Source organism: Camarhynchus parvulus, chromosome 1A (genome assembly GCF_901933205.1).
Source record: "Camarhynchus parvulus chromosome 1A, STF_HiC, whole genome shotgun sequence".
Classification (NCBI taxonomy): Eukaryota; Metazoa; Chordata; class Aves; order Passeriformes; family Thraupidae; genus Camarhynchus; species Camarhynchus parvulus.
This window is the reverse complement of record NC_044586.1, coordinates 6,303,988-6,319,193: the sequence shown is the minus strand read 5'-3', so window position 1 is coordinate 6,319,193 and position 15,206 is coordinate 6,303,988. Positions and strand designations below refer to the sequence as shown.

Sequence of the window (15,206 nt, the reverse complement as noted above, 5' to 3'; positions counted from 1 at the left end):
TTAGTGCAATGCTTTAGGGGGCATGGTGCTTTTCCATCAAAGGTTGGACTTCATGATCCTGGAGAACATTTCCAACCTTAATGATTCTGTTACTAATCAGGAGAGCTAAGACCAGGGACGTTATCACACGGCAGCCAAAACTAGACAGAATGACTTAAATCACTTTAGGAAAAAAAAAAAAAGAAAGAAAGAAATCACAAAGGCACCCTGGATAACGAAAGCAGAGGAAGACTCAGAAACGCCACTCAGGGAGACGGAGACCGGGTACTGGAGGGTTGGGAAGGGCTCCACAGAGGGCTCGCCCCGCACCGGCCGCTCCGCTCGGCAGCGCAGCCCGGCGGGACCGGCACCGGAGCGCGGCCGGGTGGGCGGGGGTCAGGGCTGCCGAGGGACGGACGGGACGGGACCGAGGGTCGGACGGGATCCGATTCCCGATTCCCGGCACCCGCGCGTGCGCGGCGCGGCCGGGGGCGGGCTCGCGCGGGGGCCCCTCCCGCCCGCTCCCGCTCCCGTTCCCGTTCCCGCCCGGCCGCGGGAGCGCGCGGCGGCGCGGGTGCGCGTGCCCGCATCCCGCGCCGCCGCTGCCGCCGGAGCGCCGGCGTGCGGGCGGGCGGGCGGCGGGGCCCGCGCCGGCGGCCGGGGCATGGAGAGCCTGCTGGAGAACCCGGTGCGCGCCGTGCTCTACCTGAAGGAGCTCACCGCCATCGTGCAGAACCAGCAGAGCCTCATCCATACCCAGCGGCAGCGCATCGACGAGCTGGAGCGGCGGCTGGACGAGCTGAGCACCGAGAACCGCAGCCTCCGCGGGCAGCAGCAGCAGCAGCAGCAGCAGCCGGCGGCCCCCGCCGAGCCGCCCGCGGCCCCGCCGAGCCGCCCCAGGCTGCCCCGGCCGAGCAGCCCCCGCCGCCGCCAGCGGGCCAGTCCGAGCCGCTTCAGCACCACCAACAGCTCCCGGCTCAGCCGCCGCCGCCCGCGGGCAAAGCGGCACCGGCGGGGCCCGGCGGCGGCGGCGGGAGGGCTGCCGGCCACCAGCACCCCGCGGCGCAGCCCCACCAGCACCCCGCCGAGAAGGACGGCAGGGACAAGGGCTGCTGCGCCGCCCTGCTCCAGCACAAGACCCCCCAGGCCATCGGCAAAGGCGTCCTGAGCCGGAGAGCGGAGTAAGTGCACAGGGGAGAGGGGGCGGGCAGCGGTGGCGGCTCCCTCCGGGCCCGCATCCAGCCGGGAGCTGGGTTATACCCCCCTGCAGCCTCGCAAGGAGGGAGAGGCAGTGTGTGGGTGGGTGGGGAATCCCTCCCTCGATGCGTTCTCGGGGAGAGCAGGCACGGTGCGAAGAGGAGCAAGGATGCTGCTTCCAAGACGCATCAGCCTCCCGCTTCACTGCGCTCATTCCCGTGGAGAAGTGTCTGTAGCCCCTTTGGAGCCCCTCGGGCAGCGCACCCGCGGTGCTCACACACGGCATCGTGCCCTCATTGTCTGGCAGAAATAAATAACTCCGTGATCGACGATGAGTGCGGCTTAGCCTCGCAAAGCACGGCAGCGCTGTGGGCGCTTCTGCTTGCCTTAAGTTGCTGGTATCTGTCTAAAAAACCCCCATCCTCCCTGGAGTGAGCTGGGGTTTTCCTGCCCTCGCTGATGTAAGGGGTGCATTATATTGCACGTGATGTATACAGATGCAGGGCTTAGGTTTGACATTTAGGGTGCTTATCCCCCTCGCGTGTGGGTTGTCTTTTTTTTTTTTTTTTTGGTGGTTTGTTGGGTTTGGGGTTTTTTTGGTGTGTGGCATCTGATACTGATCCAGCTTTGCAAAAGGACAAAGTATTTTTTGCTTGTGTCTCGTCTTCAGTGAAGAAAGCTTGACTACTAGTACTGGATACTGAAATGTATTGGGTGTGCATGAATGTATAGTAAACAAGGATGAGCATTCCAGCACTATAGGTGGAAAGGGCTACTATTGAAGAGCAACATTCTCTTGGATTATGTATTCAGTATATGCCATCAGTTCACCAGCTGGTAATTACAGCTGCAGTCAGTATTGTAATTTCCTTTGTTTAGGCACTTGGAAAACAGGGGGATGTTTTCTGGTTGAAAGCCAGAGTTAGTAAAGTTAGAAGGAGCATAGTTTCTGCTGTGGCTTCTTTTAGATAAGAAAGAAACTAACATAAGTAGTAAAACTAGATCAAATGTCTTTCCTAGAATTGTCTCTATTGTCTTTGTTATAGTGAAGTCAAGAGAATTGAAGTGCACAACACACACGCACATATGAGGCACACAAATGAAGTACACAAGCCTTTTGACAATTTAAATAAAGGGACCCTTCTCTGTCGTGTTTGTTTTGAATACACGAGCAGAACTACAGCGTTGAGCTGGATTTTCCACTGGTGTAAGTAGAGTTACACCACTTCATAACAGCTCAGCATCTATCATGTGATTCTGTGAAAATCAGGGAAGGTATTGCTATTGAAAGCAAGGCTGTGAAAGGAATAGGTACGGTCAAGGTGTGCTTGAATCCCAAAAAGCATCTGCTTGCTTCTAAAATACTGCACCGTAAGACTCAATTTTTCAATCACAACTTAGAGGAAGTGAGTGGGCTCCTCAGAGTATTAATGCAGGTAGTAAGCCTTTGCAGGATCTGGCTCTTATTCATCATGAAATAGCTGGAGTTTAATAAAAGAAGTGGGGCCAGATCCTGAACTCATGCCAGTTGGTGTAAATCCAGAATAACATAGGCTGAATCCCTCAAGTCAAACCACTAAGAAACCCAAATAAAAATGCATAATCAACCTCATTGTTTTTTAAGGAGTGATTCCCTGCAGTGAAGGCTCTGTAAGAAACATCATCTCGGCAAGGGCTTTCCTTGCTTCTGCACAGAGTTTCTAACATACGTCATTACACAGACTCAGGAATCAATTTCTCTGCATAAGACTAAAGACTTCCTCCTTATCTGAGCTCTTTTTGCAGTGGGGTTTGACTGGGGGAAGAATTGTAGGGTTTTTCCCTTCATGCTAAAACGCACAAAGAGAAGTGCATTAAGAACACAGCTGATTGCTGGTGTATCATATGATGATCTTTCTGTTTCAGAGAGGTAGATAGAAGGTTGGATGGAGCCTTTTTTGTGGAAAGTCAGGGCTGCTGCTGGGGATAACAGAGCAATCCCTGCAGTGTTCTTTGCTCAGGAAGATTAAAATAGACTGCTTCTGTTTCCTTCTATAGCTTAGGCAAACCAAAATCTTTGTATAGAAAAGGAAATATGAGAGATGCCAAACAGTCTACATTTTTCATTTCTGCAGGTTATTCTTTTCCCCCCACTGATTGTGTATACTGAGTTTCGTACTCTCTCGTCTCTGGCTGTTAGAGGGAAAGCAAAGAGACTGCAAAGGCAGCTTGGATGGAGGGTGATGAGTCTTTCACCACCAATTGTCAGGATGCCCAATATACCTTATGATTCAGCTTGCCAACCTGTGAGTTGAATTTTTCCTTTTGTGTGACAGCAGGCGACATATATGTTAATACCTGCACAGACCAGGTATCTGCTGTCTCTTCCTTCCTGCCCTCCATGTCCAAACATGTTTTTCCCTGTTATAAACTCTGAAATTCAATGTTATCTATATTTTTTTTCTTAGCAAAGAGTAGAGGACTGACTGCTCATGACAGAAAATGGCCACTCTAAACAGAACAAAAAGGATATTTTAGCATGTTGGGATAGAGGGGCTAAAAGCAGGGGTTAAAGCAGCACCCAGGCAGTGCCCTGCTGTCTCTGCCCAGTAATGGAATTTCCTCTGCCTTCACAGAACAGGAGGTTCTGGCAATGTGTTTAAGTGTGGACTTTTGCTGGTCCTTCTCACCTCAGACACTGCCCATGGATTTTGCTCATTTTGAGTCGGGTTTGAGGGTTTTTTGCAACCCAGCTTACCTCAGGCTCTGGATAGAAGTGAAGACCTGAGCTTTTGGACACATGTGACTATTCATGTTAGCTGGAACAGTCTTCTGCAAGGGATGTCTTCTGCAAAAGAAGCATCTCTCTTATTTTAAAGAAAACTTCAGTCTTATTTTTGCTGTTAGTTTTTGTAAAAACTGACAACTTTTCTTTCTTTAAATCTTAAAAAAAACCCAAAACCAAACCCAAACAAAACCTACACTTTAAAAGGGAACAAAGCCAAGATCATCTCTGTAAATGGAAGCATTCCTGACCTATGCAGAGACCCCTAATTGTTGCTGCATGTCTTTCTGTGGGAAAGGTGGTACTCAGCTTTCCTATGAAAGGAGAGGAGGCAAAGAAGAAAGATTTTTGCAGAGATTTTCAGCAAGAATTAGTCTGATTATTATTCCACGGCATCTGTCTCTTTCTACCTTAGGAGGCTATTGCATAAGCACCTCACTGTTTTAAAAACAAAAAAATAAGGTCATTCGTCATGGAATGTTTTACTTCAAAAATACAGGTTGCCAAATTAGCATAGCTCAGATCACCCTTGCCAGGCAGCCTCTTGTCTTAAGGGACCATCCCAAAGTGTCGGCAAATTCTGCAAATATAAATTTTCCATCCCTTTTTATCGGAACACAACCTTCCTTGCCAATCCCCAGTACCCTTCACTGAGTAGCAGGGAAATGCCACAGGGTTGAATTTAGCAGATTAAGTCTAAATGACCCAAATCCTGCTGGTTTTTATCAGAGAAACTCTCAGTAGGAGCTGTCTATGGAAGGACTTCTGTTCTGAGCCCAGGAATTAGCAGGAAAACTCACTCTGATAAATACAATTAGAATAATAGCTAATAATCCGTTATAGTTCCTTCCATCAAAAGACATGGCTGCAATTCACAAACATTCTGTATTAAAGTGGCATTAAAGTCTTCCCTTAACCATGTCATCAGCAGTGAAAAGAAGACATAGAAACAGTCTTTGTCTAGCATGACATAATGGATCTAAGTATTGTCTTTGAATTATTAGCCTGTGTTTGGTCTACAAGATAGCTCCTCATGTAAAACAAACTCCATGAACTCTTAGAAGAATTTTTCCAAAGTCACATTTTCCCAGAGGTCTTAAAGCTCCTTTTGGATTTGCCTTAGACTGAAATCTATATTATTTTAATTTGTACTGAATCAGGATAGAATTTTTTATCTTAGTAAAGAGGCAAGTTTTAAAATATGATGTTAAAGTTACTTATTGTTCTTGTGTTCTGAGACTGCTGGGGTTTTTTTCCTTAATTTCAAAAGCTCAATTATGTAACTTTAAAATAAAGATATTGCATATGCAGAGGTGCTGTTTTCCATAATTTTTCTTTTTAACTATGCGTTGATGTTCTATTCTATGGATTATCTCCAGGGTAAAGACATTAGAAAAAAATCCTACTGATTTCAATGGGAGCTAACAACAACTGTAAATATTATGGTTTACCATTAACATATTTTGCTATATTTGCGCATTGCACCAGCACAAAAAAACCTGCAGCAATTAAAAAAGAAGACCAGAACAATTCCAAATGGCTCGTGTACCCCAGATATCCATTATTTTTTCACTTTGGGCGCACAAAGAATGCTACTTTTGCCCTCTCCTTTCAGTGCCTCAGATTTCCTCCAGCATATTTCAGGGTTTAACTCCCCTGTGCTTTCACACACCAGAAATAGTTGCATTGGTGCTGCCCTGGGTTCTGCAAATCCCTGCTAGCAATGTTCTGTCTCAGCATCAGAAGTTATTTGGAGTGCTGTAAGCAGGTTTCAAATGACAGAGGTCTGCATTGGCACAGCTTCACAGATGCTAAAGTCCTGCTTAGATGATTTTGGCATAAAGAGCACACTGAGAGGAAAACAGAAAGTAGACTCTCCTTGACTACATCTAATTTAAAGATATATCCATGCTGCTTCCATTGCAATCAGCTAAGACATACTTTATAACATAGAACATATACTCACAGTCAGCTAAGACATACTTTATAACTTCCATTTCAACCAGCTAAGACATACTTTGTAACAAATACTTTATAACCTGCATTGTACCTACAGCAGGGCCTGTAAAATCCTGGGCAGAGGGGTATGGAGTTAGTGATTCACGACGATATTTCAGAAATAATAGACGAAGTGAGAGATGGAAAAGGATTTAGCTTAGGAAGGGTTCAGGATGAAGTTCTAGCTATAAAATTGCTGAGTAAGGACAGCACAAGGACTTCCATAGGGATGAGACTTCAGTAGGATGCTGTATAAAGTCCTAGCCAGAGCAATACAGTGTCAAGGCTGAAAATTCTGTTGTGGGAAATATTCCTGGTGGGATGGGAGCATCAAGAAGTAATATCAAGGAAGGAATTTCTGTGGAACAATGTCTAGCATGCTTTGGACAGACACCTCCTCTCTATCTGTGTCCAGAGCCCAGTTAGAGCAGTACCTGGAATAGCAAAGACTTGTACTCATCCTTTAGCAAGAGGAGCTGGGGGCTGAAACCAACAGCAAAAAGCCGAAATTCAAAATACTTAAATAAGAAGGGATGCAAATGCATTATTTTGTGGCTTTTTTTTTTTTGTTTTGGTTTTTTTGTTTTGTTTGTTTGTTTGTTTGTTTTTTTAATGAGATGGTGATATTTTTATGTCACTCAAATTTCTTCCGTATGCTTTGTATAGATCCATTTGCTGTCACTTCCCAGGCAGATCCAAGCCAAGGCTCTGGGAGAAGACTTTAGGACCAGGGGACTCACATGGCAACACAGTTAGCGTTCAAAATAATACACACAGGGCTGCTTGGAAAAGTATGAAGGGGGAAATGTCCCAGCTGAGTAGGTGTTAACAATGCCCTTGAGAATTTCTGCCAGGCCCTCAGTGCCAGGTGGCTCTTGGGCTGGCTGTCCCACTCTTGGCAGCAACTTCCACATCCTTCATTAAATGATGTGAACAGGAACATACAGTTTTAGGCATGGTTCAGCCAGTTTATGCATGCAGCAGGTGATATCTGCTTATCTACTTATATGAGAGAGACTACACACATTCCCACCAATGCCATATTTGAAATTATTTACACTTTTAGTCAGAATAAATCAGAGAAATCTCACCTCAGGATGCTCATCTAGTCCTTAGATAGTGCCAGAACAGAGCCTGTCAGCTGGAATTTGGGTCTTCTGTTAATTATGGCATCTACTTACTAAAAAAAAAAGTTCACATGATAAAATGATGTGCACTTCTGCAAGCAAAAATACCTCTACACAAATATATAAATTAGACTGTAGAAATTTCTCAGCTGTAGTTTTTTCCTTTTGCCTTGGAAATCAGGTTGAAACAGGAAAAAAGAGCTACTGCCTGTCTTTCATAATCTTTCTGTATATAGGGTTTATTCATCTTCTGCTTTCTCTGTTATTTTCCCTATAAATGCCATTTTAGATTGCTTGTTTTCTTCTTTCTTTCCTAGTTCAGCAGTGGTTTATTTCCCTTTTCCAGTCTCAGTTATGAAACCCTTTGTTTTTCTCCCTTAGGAAAACGTTACAGAAAGCCAGAAATAATTCTCTTTTTAAGAGATGGAAAATATTTTGTTTTAGAATTACTTGTAGCCTGTGCTTGTTACTTGGTCCACATTCCATGGAACCACATGAAAGCAAATAAGGAAAAAATAAAAGTCATTTATAAAGACAGAGTCTGAAAATTTTCTCTTTTTTCCTATTTTTTAAACATTTTTTATATATATATATATACTCACATATATATATATATATATATATATATATATTCACCTTTTTTCCCCTCAGAGAGATGTAGCTTGAAACAAACTGGTATTATTGTTGTATTCATTTATTCTGGAATATGTAATTTCATTTAGTTAAGCCCTAGGTGAGAATATGATAGTCTTGACTGTTGGATTTGTTCTGCCCAATGGCTCTATTTAACATCTCAGTTCAAACATTGGACTAGCAGTCCTAAAATCAAACTTTAATGCCTCCTAAATTTATTTTTAACAGGCTTGTGATGCTGGACTGACCCTTTCATCTCTATGTATTTTAAGATCTGTGACAAAGCAGTTGGAGATCTATTGTTATAGACAGGAGTAGGCAGGTAGATCAGGAACAATCCTTTTTCTAAATTCCAGCACAGGAAGCAGCCTAAAGCTGCTGTCCTTTCTTGCAATGTGTACTGCAAGGCAATATGTATATTTGCACATAAAAAGAATGTATTTGCATGAGCATTTGTCCCCAGCAGTGTCTCAGAGCCAAGCTGAAACAGCACCTCGTTTCTGTGCTTTTTCCATACAGAAAAGCAAATCATCTGCTGGAGGAAATCAGTGCATCTTTAGTGATGTCAGTACAGCCCTGACAATTTGCATCACCTGAGGATCTGACCCAGATTTTGTGAATCTTTCCTCACACAGAAATACACATCCCTCCACTGGTGTAAATGAGTGCTGCTAATAGCAGTGGATAGCAATGCACAGAGATAATAGTGAACAATGAGAAAGCCATTAAGCAGCATTCTCATTCTCCCTGTAATAGGTTTGTGATGTCCTCTTACAGTATTTTAATACAAGGTGGTAGGAGTTTTGTTGCTTCAGGGTTATAAAGACATATTTGCTCTTTAGATAATGATTTTTTTTTATTTTCTCTGTGCTATGTTTGCACAGCCTTCTCCTCACACAGGTATTATTGTATTATTTTATGCTCATTGCTCAGCTCTTATTTTCAGGTGGTCTGAAGTTGCACTTTCTGAGAGAAATAGAAGTGGATCAATATCTTCCATGATTAATCACATCTAAGAGAGACCATTTTGATGAAATTGAAGTGATTTTAAATACAAAATCAAATCTTATCCTTCTAGCTGAAAACAAGGGGATCTGTGATCTGCAGAACTAATGAAGTTTGCCTTCCAGAAGATTTGTGTCACACTTACATTTTCTGATGCATAACAAGATGTGAGTTCTGATCTAAGCTTCTCCTGGTGTTGAGGCTTTTATAACATCTCACTTCAACATGGAGACTCCTCTGTGGAGAAATGGCTTCAGTTCACTCAGCAGCAGCCTTTTCCTCATAGGAGAACCTACAAAGTTCTCTCTGTTACACCCTGCCAGCTACTTTTATGGAACTTGCTAGAGGTTAGTATCTCTGAAATCACTGTAACTGACTCAAACTTGGCTGAAACTCTCTGTGGGATTTGCAGTTACAAAGCAGAAACCAACACAGACACATACACACAGAGAGAAAGAGAGACACACAGGCATAGGAGGAAAAAAGGAAAATATTGTATGGTCACAGAAATCATATTTTGCTTAGGAACCCAGGGAATAAAGACCAAGTCCTAGATCAGTGAAGCAATGTGCATCAGATGGCTGAACAGTCCACTCCAAATCTGTGACCCTGTCTTGGAACTGGTGTTCTGTTTTAATAGCTGCTTAAAAGTCTTGGAATATTAAAGTTAATGAAGAATTGGGGAATTACTGTAGGAATTCGGGGGACACAGGTAGAGATTTACCACTGGCAATGGAGTCTGTTGCTCCTCTTGGCTTTCCATATCAAGTTGGTGGATTATCTTGTTCCATCTGCCAACATTTGCAGGCATGGGCTGCTGCTGAGGAAGTTACTGCTAAAGAGTTTATATTTGCTGAAGCTCACTAAAGCATCTATGTCATTCTCAAGAGAAGTAGAAAAATGACACTGGAATTAATATAGGTCTTCAGGAGGCTTGGGATATCCTTCAGGTTTTGCTGAACTTTGGATGTTTCTTCAAATTCTGATCTTTCTATTAAAATTCAGGACACTGCTGTCAGTCTGTTTGCCATGTTGGTTTCTAGGTGCTCCTCTGAAGTGGTTCACATTGTCCTGCTCCAGTGTCAGAATTGCTCTTACACTGTTTCTTCTTCAACCTCAACATCCAGCATCCTGGTATTGCAGTGCCTGGGTGGACCCTGCCTCCATGGAGCATCCTTCCATCTGCCTCCTGGAGCAGTGTTGTTTGGCCTTAAAGGTTCTTCACAGACTTTTTGAGTGATAGCATTTTTGAAAAGAGAGGGTATCTCTCCATATTTATAGAGATGATTTCCTTTCTTTTTACCTCAGCTAAGGAACCAAGCTCAGCCCTCTTTTCTTGATTTTTTCCTCCTGTGAGGAATCCTGATTCTGCCTCTTTTGGGCAGTTCAGCTCTTCAGTCAGTTCAGAATTCTCACAGATGTCCTTGTCTTTAATTTGCTGTTTTTTAATTTGCAAATCCATTCCCTGTAGGGCACCAGTAAATTGCCTGTGTCTGCCTAGGTACTCACATGGCCCCCTTCACCATCGTAGCTGAATATCTGGATTTGTCCTGATATCCAAGGACACTGGACAACTGACCTTCATCTGAACTAGCAGGGAATCTGAGGAACCTCCTACCTTTGCTCTGAGGATTCACTGATTCCCATGCCAAAGACCTCTATTCAAGTAATTTTCTTCTATAATGTTCTCTGCTAATAAATCTATGTCCAGTCAAGCTTCTGAAGCAGATAGACTGCATGGCTCAGTAATTCATGCTATTTTACAATCTAGGTAGGTCTAAGAGCCTGATTCTGTCACCACTTAAATGCAAATCTGCTTGGCTGAATTCACTTAAGTAGGTGGCTTCAAATTGGAAGAGACACGAGATAACATCATACACATCTGATGTTACAGATGTTCTTGAGCTGACTCCCATCCCACCACTGGAACTGGTGAGAGTTAGTTCTGCATACTGTCAGATTCTCTGCATACTTGCCATGACATCCATTTGGGATGGCACAGCTGTAAAGCTTCCCCCAAGAATTCTTTATTACTCATATGGGAACTGTGATCCCCATGTTAGCTTCAGGAACATCCAATGCTGCTTGCTTGTTTCTGCTGAGGAAGGGGTGAGTTTCTCCATTTTTTAAAACTGAATACAGAAATACTTTCCTCACCAGACATGCTCTGATTGGAGCTATTACACCACCTTTAGCACCTCATTTACCATGGCTCCTACAGCCATGTGTACAAGTTGATAGGGAATACCAGGTTGTATCCTTGGAAGAAAAGTGTTGGCAAAAAGTTTGAATCTCAGACATTTAAAGGTATTTAACCTCCCAAAAATGGAAGAAAGAATCTTCTAGTTTTTAAGGCAGGGATCAGACATCTGCCAAACTGTTTGCTTTCAGCAAGTTGTTTTACAGGCAGGCAGAAGAAAGGAAGTACTGTGGCAGGGGAAGAGGAGAAGAAGAGGATGAGAGGCATCTACAGTGTGTCTCTGCTTTCTGCTGAGGGCAACCCTCAGGCTGGCTTTGAGTCTATATTAACTCAGACTTCAAATCCCAAGCCTGGCAGCGTGGCTAGAGCGTTGCCTCAGGAGTGCATCCCAGCAGTGTGCACATCTGCCTGCTCCCTGCAGCCTCTGCAGCACTCAGAGATGGGATATCTCCATAAAGGATAGGATATGCCATAATCTGGGCTTCAGCAGAGGATGTCTGTGCAGGAGGCTATGAGGTGATGGTAGAGTGGGCAGCAGTGGGGGGGAGTTACAGGGGTAAGGGGAGAAGACTCAGTGAAACTGTAGAATGGAGAAGGGCCAGGAGCCCCAGCAGAGGCTCCTGTGAAGTTTTTGAAAGTGTGGTTCACTTACATGTGCAACTGTAATGATGCTGGGGGAGGGAAGGAATGACAGGGGCTTATGTTCTATTTTTATGAAGCCTCTGGTTCAGGAGAAATTCATAATAAACAGCAAACACTAAACATTATCCTTAACAGGTACCAACTGGTTGAAGCCCAGCAGGCAAGTCCTAGGCATAAGGAAGGAGCCCACCGCTGCATGCCCAGAGTTTATGTGACTAGCTCTCATCACTGTGGGGTGAGAGGTTTATCAGATCTCATAAACCAATGCAGTTTAACCTGGCTGGACAATGCTTGGGAGATCTCCAAGAAATACCCAGAGTGCTAAGAGAGGACAGTGGAGTATGTCTGCAGGTAGCACAATTTTTGGGATGCCTCTGCCTGGCATTAATACCTCTGTTTTTCAGGTTAAATGTTGGGGGTGCCCTCACAGGATACACACACAGAACAAAATTGTTCTCCCTGTTCACATGCCAGAGTAAATTCGTCCTAACACACCTCTCACTGTTTTGTCTCATTGACAACAGGCCTCCTTCTTCATTGTCTTCATCTTGTGAATTTGTTTTCTTTTGTGTGATGTTGGTTTGAGATGCTGACAAATCCTCACTAAGCAATTTACATCCTGCTACCTCGAGCACAAATAGAAATATAAAATAAAAGGAATCAAAGCCCATGTTTTTGCTGCAGTTCTTTACAAGGCTTCATTGCAGTCTGCTATGAAATAAACTGCAGTCTGCTACCAGAAACACTTGCATTTAAGAGATGAGCACAAATACACATTAATGCTACATTTTAAAGTGCTTTAGGAAGTAATGCACTTACTCACATGTGGAATATTGCTAGTAAATGTCCCTACCAATATCTAAAAGGGCACCAAGTAGCAAGCAGGTAAGCTCTAGTACACCTCTAACCATGGTAAGATCTTGTGGCAGGATGAATAATAGAAATACCATGCAAATGTAAGTAATAATAATAACAATAATAATAATGTTTCTTCTGCATTACTGTCTAGCAGTAAACCCTTCAGTCCTTAAAAAGGCAGTTCTCATTTGACAGGAGGGAATGAAGGCGTGGAAAACATTTTGCTAGAGTTCATCCAACCAGTCAAAGCTGAGAGTAAAACCTGTGTCCCAGGGCTCTGATCTGTCAAGTAGGCACAGTGCCTTGAAAGAAAGAGACAAACAGGACAAGAAGCATTAAATGTTATCAGGTCACTTCTATGGCATAAATAACGTTGTTCGAAATCATGAAATCTGATTTACTCCCTGGACAGCTTGATAACAGAAATAATTTGGGCCAATTAAAGATCTGTAATTTGGTCAAAAGTCGTTAACAGACATTCATGATTGGTGTCAGTTATGTCCACTAGAAAGAATGAGCAGTGGAGGCTGGAAACAAAACTGAATATTGACTTTGAGGAGGAACTGAGACACATGGTTTCAGGCTGGCAGGGCTGTGAATGTGTATTACATGCAAGGCCAGCAAGGTTTCTTGCAGCAATGAACCATTTATGAGTTGCACAGAATGATGAGGGATAGAGAGAAAAGGTAGGTGAAGAATCTATTGTCTGCTGTTTCAGTCTGCTTTGATGGCAGAAAACTTAGCAAGCACATGGAAGACACCAGAAATATTCCTCTCATGGAAGCCAAAGGAAAAGCCTCTTACAGAGGCAGGCACTGCATGCAGCCTGGGGAAGCAAAAAGTAATTATCACACACAGAAGTGCACGTCAGTAAGTTGACAGAGTACCTTCTTCAAAAAACACTGCCTAGCAAGAGACACTTTCTTCTTCCCACTGCTGTGTTTCCCCTCCTCCTGTTCTCCTGTTAAGTACAGAGCCATAGAGGGGTCTGCAGCTTTGTCCCCTCACCACCTGGCACAATCACAGCAGTGCATGCAATCACCAAGTCATGCAAAGCCTTGTGCTGTGAGATCTTTCCTGCCTCACCCAGGCAAGAAGAGCTCTTGTGTGATGGATATGTCTGGCTTAATTGGATTCTGGGGTGAATTTTAATGTCCAGTAATAAGAAGAGCATTTGTGTTTGCTCATCCCTCTTGGTTGTGGTACAGGCTTTGATGGTAACAAGGTTCATTAGCTTATCCTGATTAGCTTTTACCCAGGGACATCACTCTGAAATGGATCCTCCATCCTGCCTGGTTTTCCATTCTATGCTGGGGCAGACCCAGTGGTTCACAGACCCAAGTGCTCTGTGCACACTCTGGTGCATGGATGAGAGCAGGAACACCAAGGGAAATCTTACAGAACTGGTACCACAGTCAGTGGGTGTATTCAGTGTACACTAGGCTGCATTTGTTAGCAGCAGAGTGGCAAGGGAGAGGGCAAGCATGCCTTCAGGATGTGAATGTGCCTTGGATGTTTATGGAGTTTCTTTCTCTTACCAGGAGGGGGTTATTTGTGTTGGATACTTTCTCTTCTCAGCTTGTACTGCAGGACAATACTGATTTCTTCAATTTGAAAAGACTGAGGATCTTGGAGTACCACGATCTCACTCTCTTGTCATTATCTTCCAGCTCTATTTTTATTTTTTATTTCTCCATTCTGGTGTTATTTGCTGCTGTTGAATTCCCTGAAGTGAGCACTAACCAGAGGCAAAATTAGTAACTGTTCTCCAGGGATCCAGTGTGGCACTAGTTGGAGATATTTCACCAAAAACTGTTATAATATGACCAATTTAATGACATTTCTCTATTACTAATCCTTCTGTTAAAGTCACAAAAAAAAAAAAAACCAGTTAGGACCTGAGTGCCTCCTTGTAGTACAGTGGCTTTTACAAAGATAGCAAGAATGATACAGGCCTTCAGGATGAGACCTTAGAATCCTTCTCCAAACTTCACTGGCTTCTTCCAGACAGCACCTCCAGTTTGTTCTTACTGAGTTCACCTTTGTTCCTCTTCCTCTCTTGCTATTTTAACCTCTTTTTGCCCCAAACCTCTGTTCTACAGCTCTGCTTTGAGAGCAGAGTGTGAGAGCTACACTGTAGTGGCTGTGTTTGAATCCAGCAGTGCTGAGAACCAGGCTGTGAGGAAAGTTTCTGCTGCTCAGTTCCCAGACAGCTCTTGGGAGGACAAGGAGCTTGGCATGCCAGCATGAACTGAACAGTAGGATAGGTAGGATGATACACCTGTATCCTGATTAGAATATCAGAATATATTAGAATATATATATCCATATATAGTCACTCACTATTGTCTATGAATTGTCTAAGTGAGATGTGCTTTATGTCACCTCTACTCAGTTTTTATAGCTGGTGACTTACATGGGTTTCAGAAACCCACTCAATTAACAAAATCATCAGTAAGGAAAGACGGAAGGGAATATTTGCCCAATGGTTTTTTTTTAAGAATTTCACATTTAATTGTTTTATTTAGTGGTGCAGTGATGAATACAGAAAAAAGTCAGCTCTTTTGGCCTGTGTTTTCTGCATCAAAGAGTAAATGAGCACATTCTGAACCTGGGACTAAAAATGCCACAGAGACACCTTAGGAGAAACTCTGAGTAAGCAAAAAAGAGGTCATACTGCAAGAATGAAAAACTAAGCAAGAGGAGCCAAGCTTGGGAAACTTCTGACAGAGCATGAAAAACCACAGATGGGAGTTCTCAGTAGGAAAGCAGAATGCAGACTGAAGCAAACAAAATTCTGTCT

The 15,206-nt window shown here is 43.6% G+C and overlaps 1 protein-coding gene across 1 annotated transcript in view; it reads left to right on the top strand.

Annotated features, from left to right (window-relative positions):
- The first annotated feature begins 632 nt into the window (after window positions 1-632).
- Window positions 633-15,206, top strand: part of IQSEC3 (IQ motif and Sec7 domain ArfGEF 3) — a 97,928-nt gene continuing 83,354 nt past the window's right edge. Inside the window, 2 exon segments of the mRNA XM_030960919.1 lie at window positions 633-857; window positions 860-1,160. Coding sequence (XP_030816779.1) covers window positions 644-857; window positions 860-1,160 — 515 coding nt within the window. The 5' untranslated portion in view covers window positions 633-643.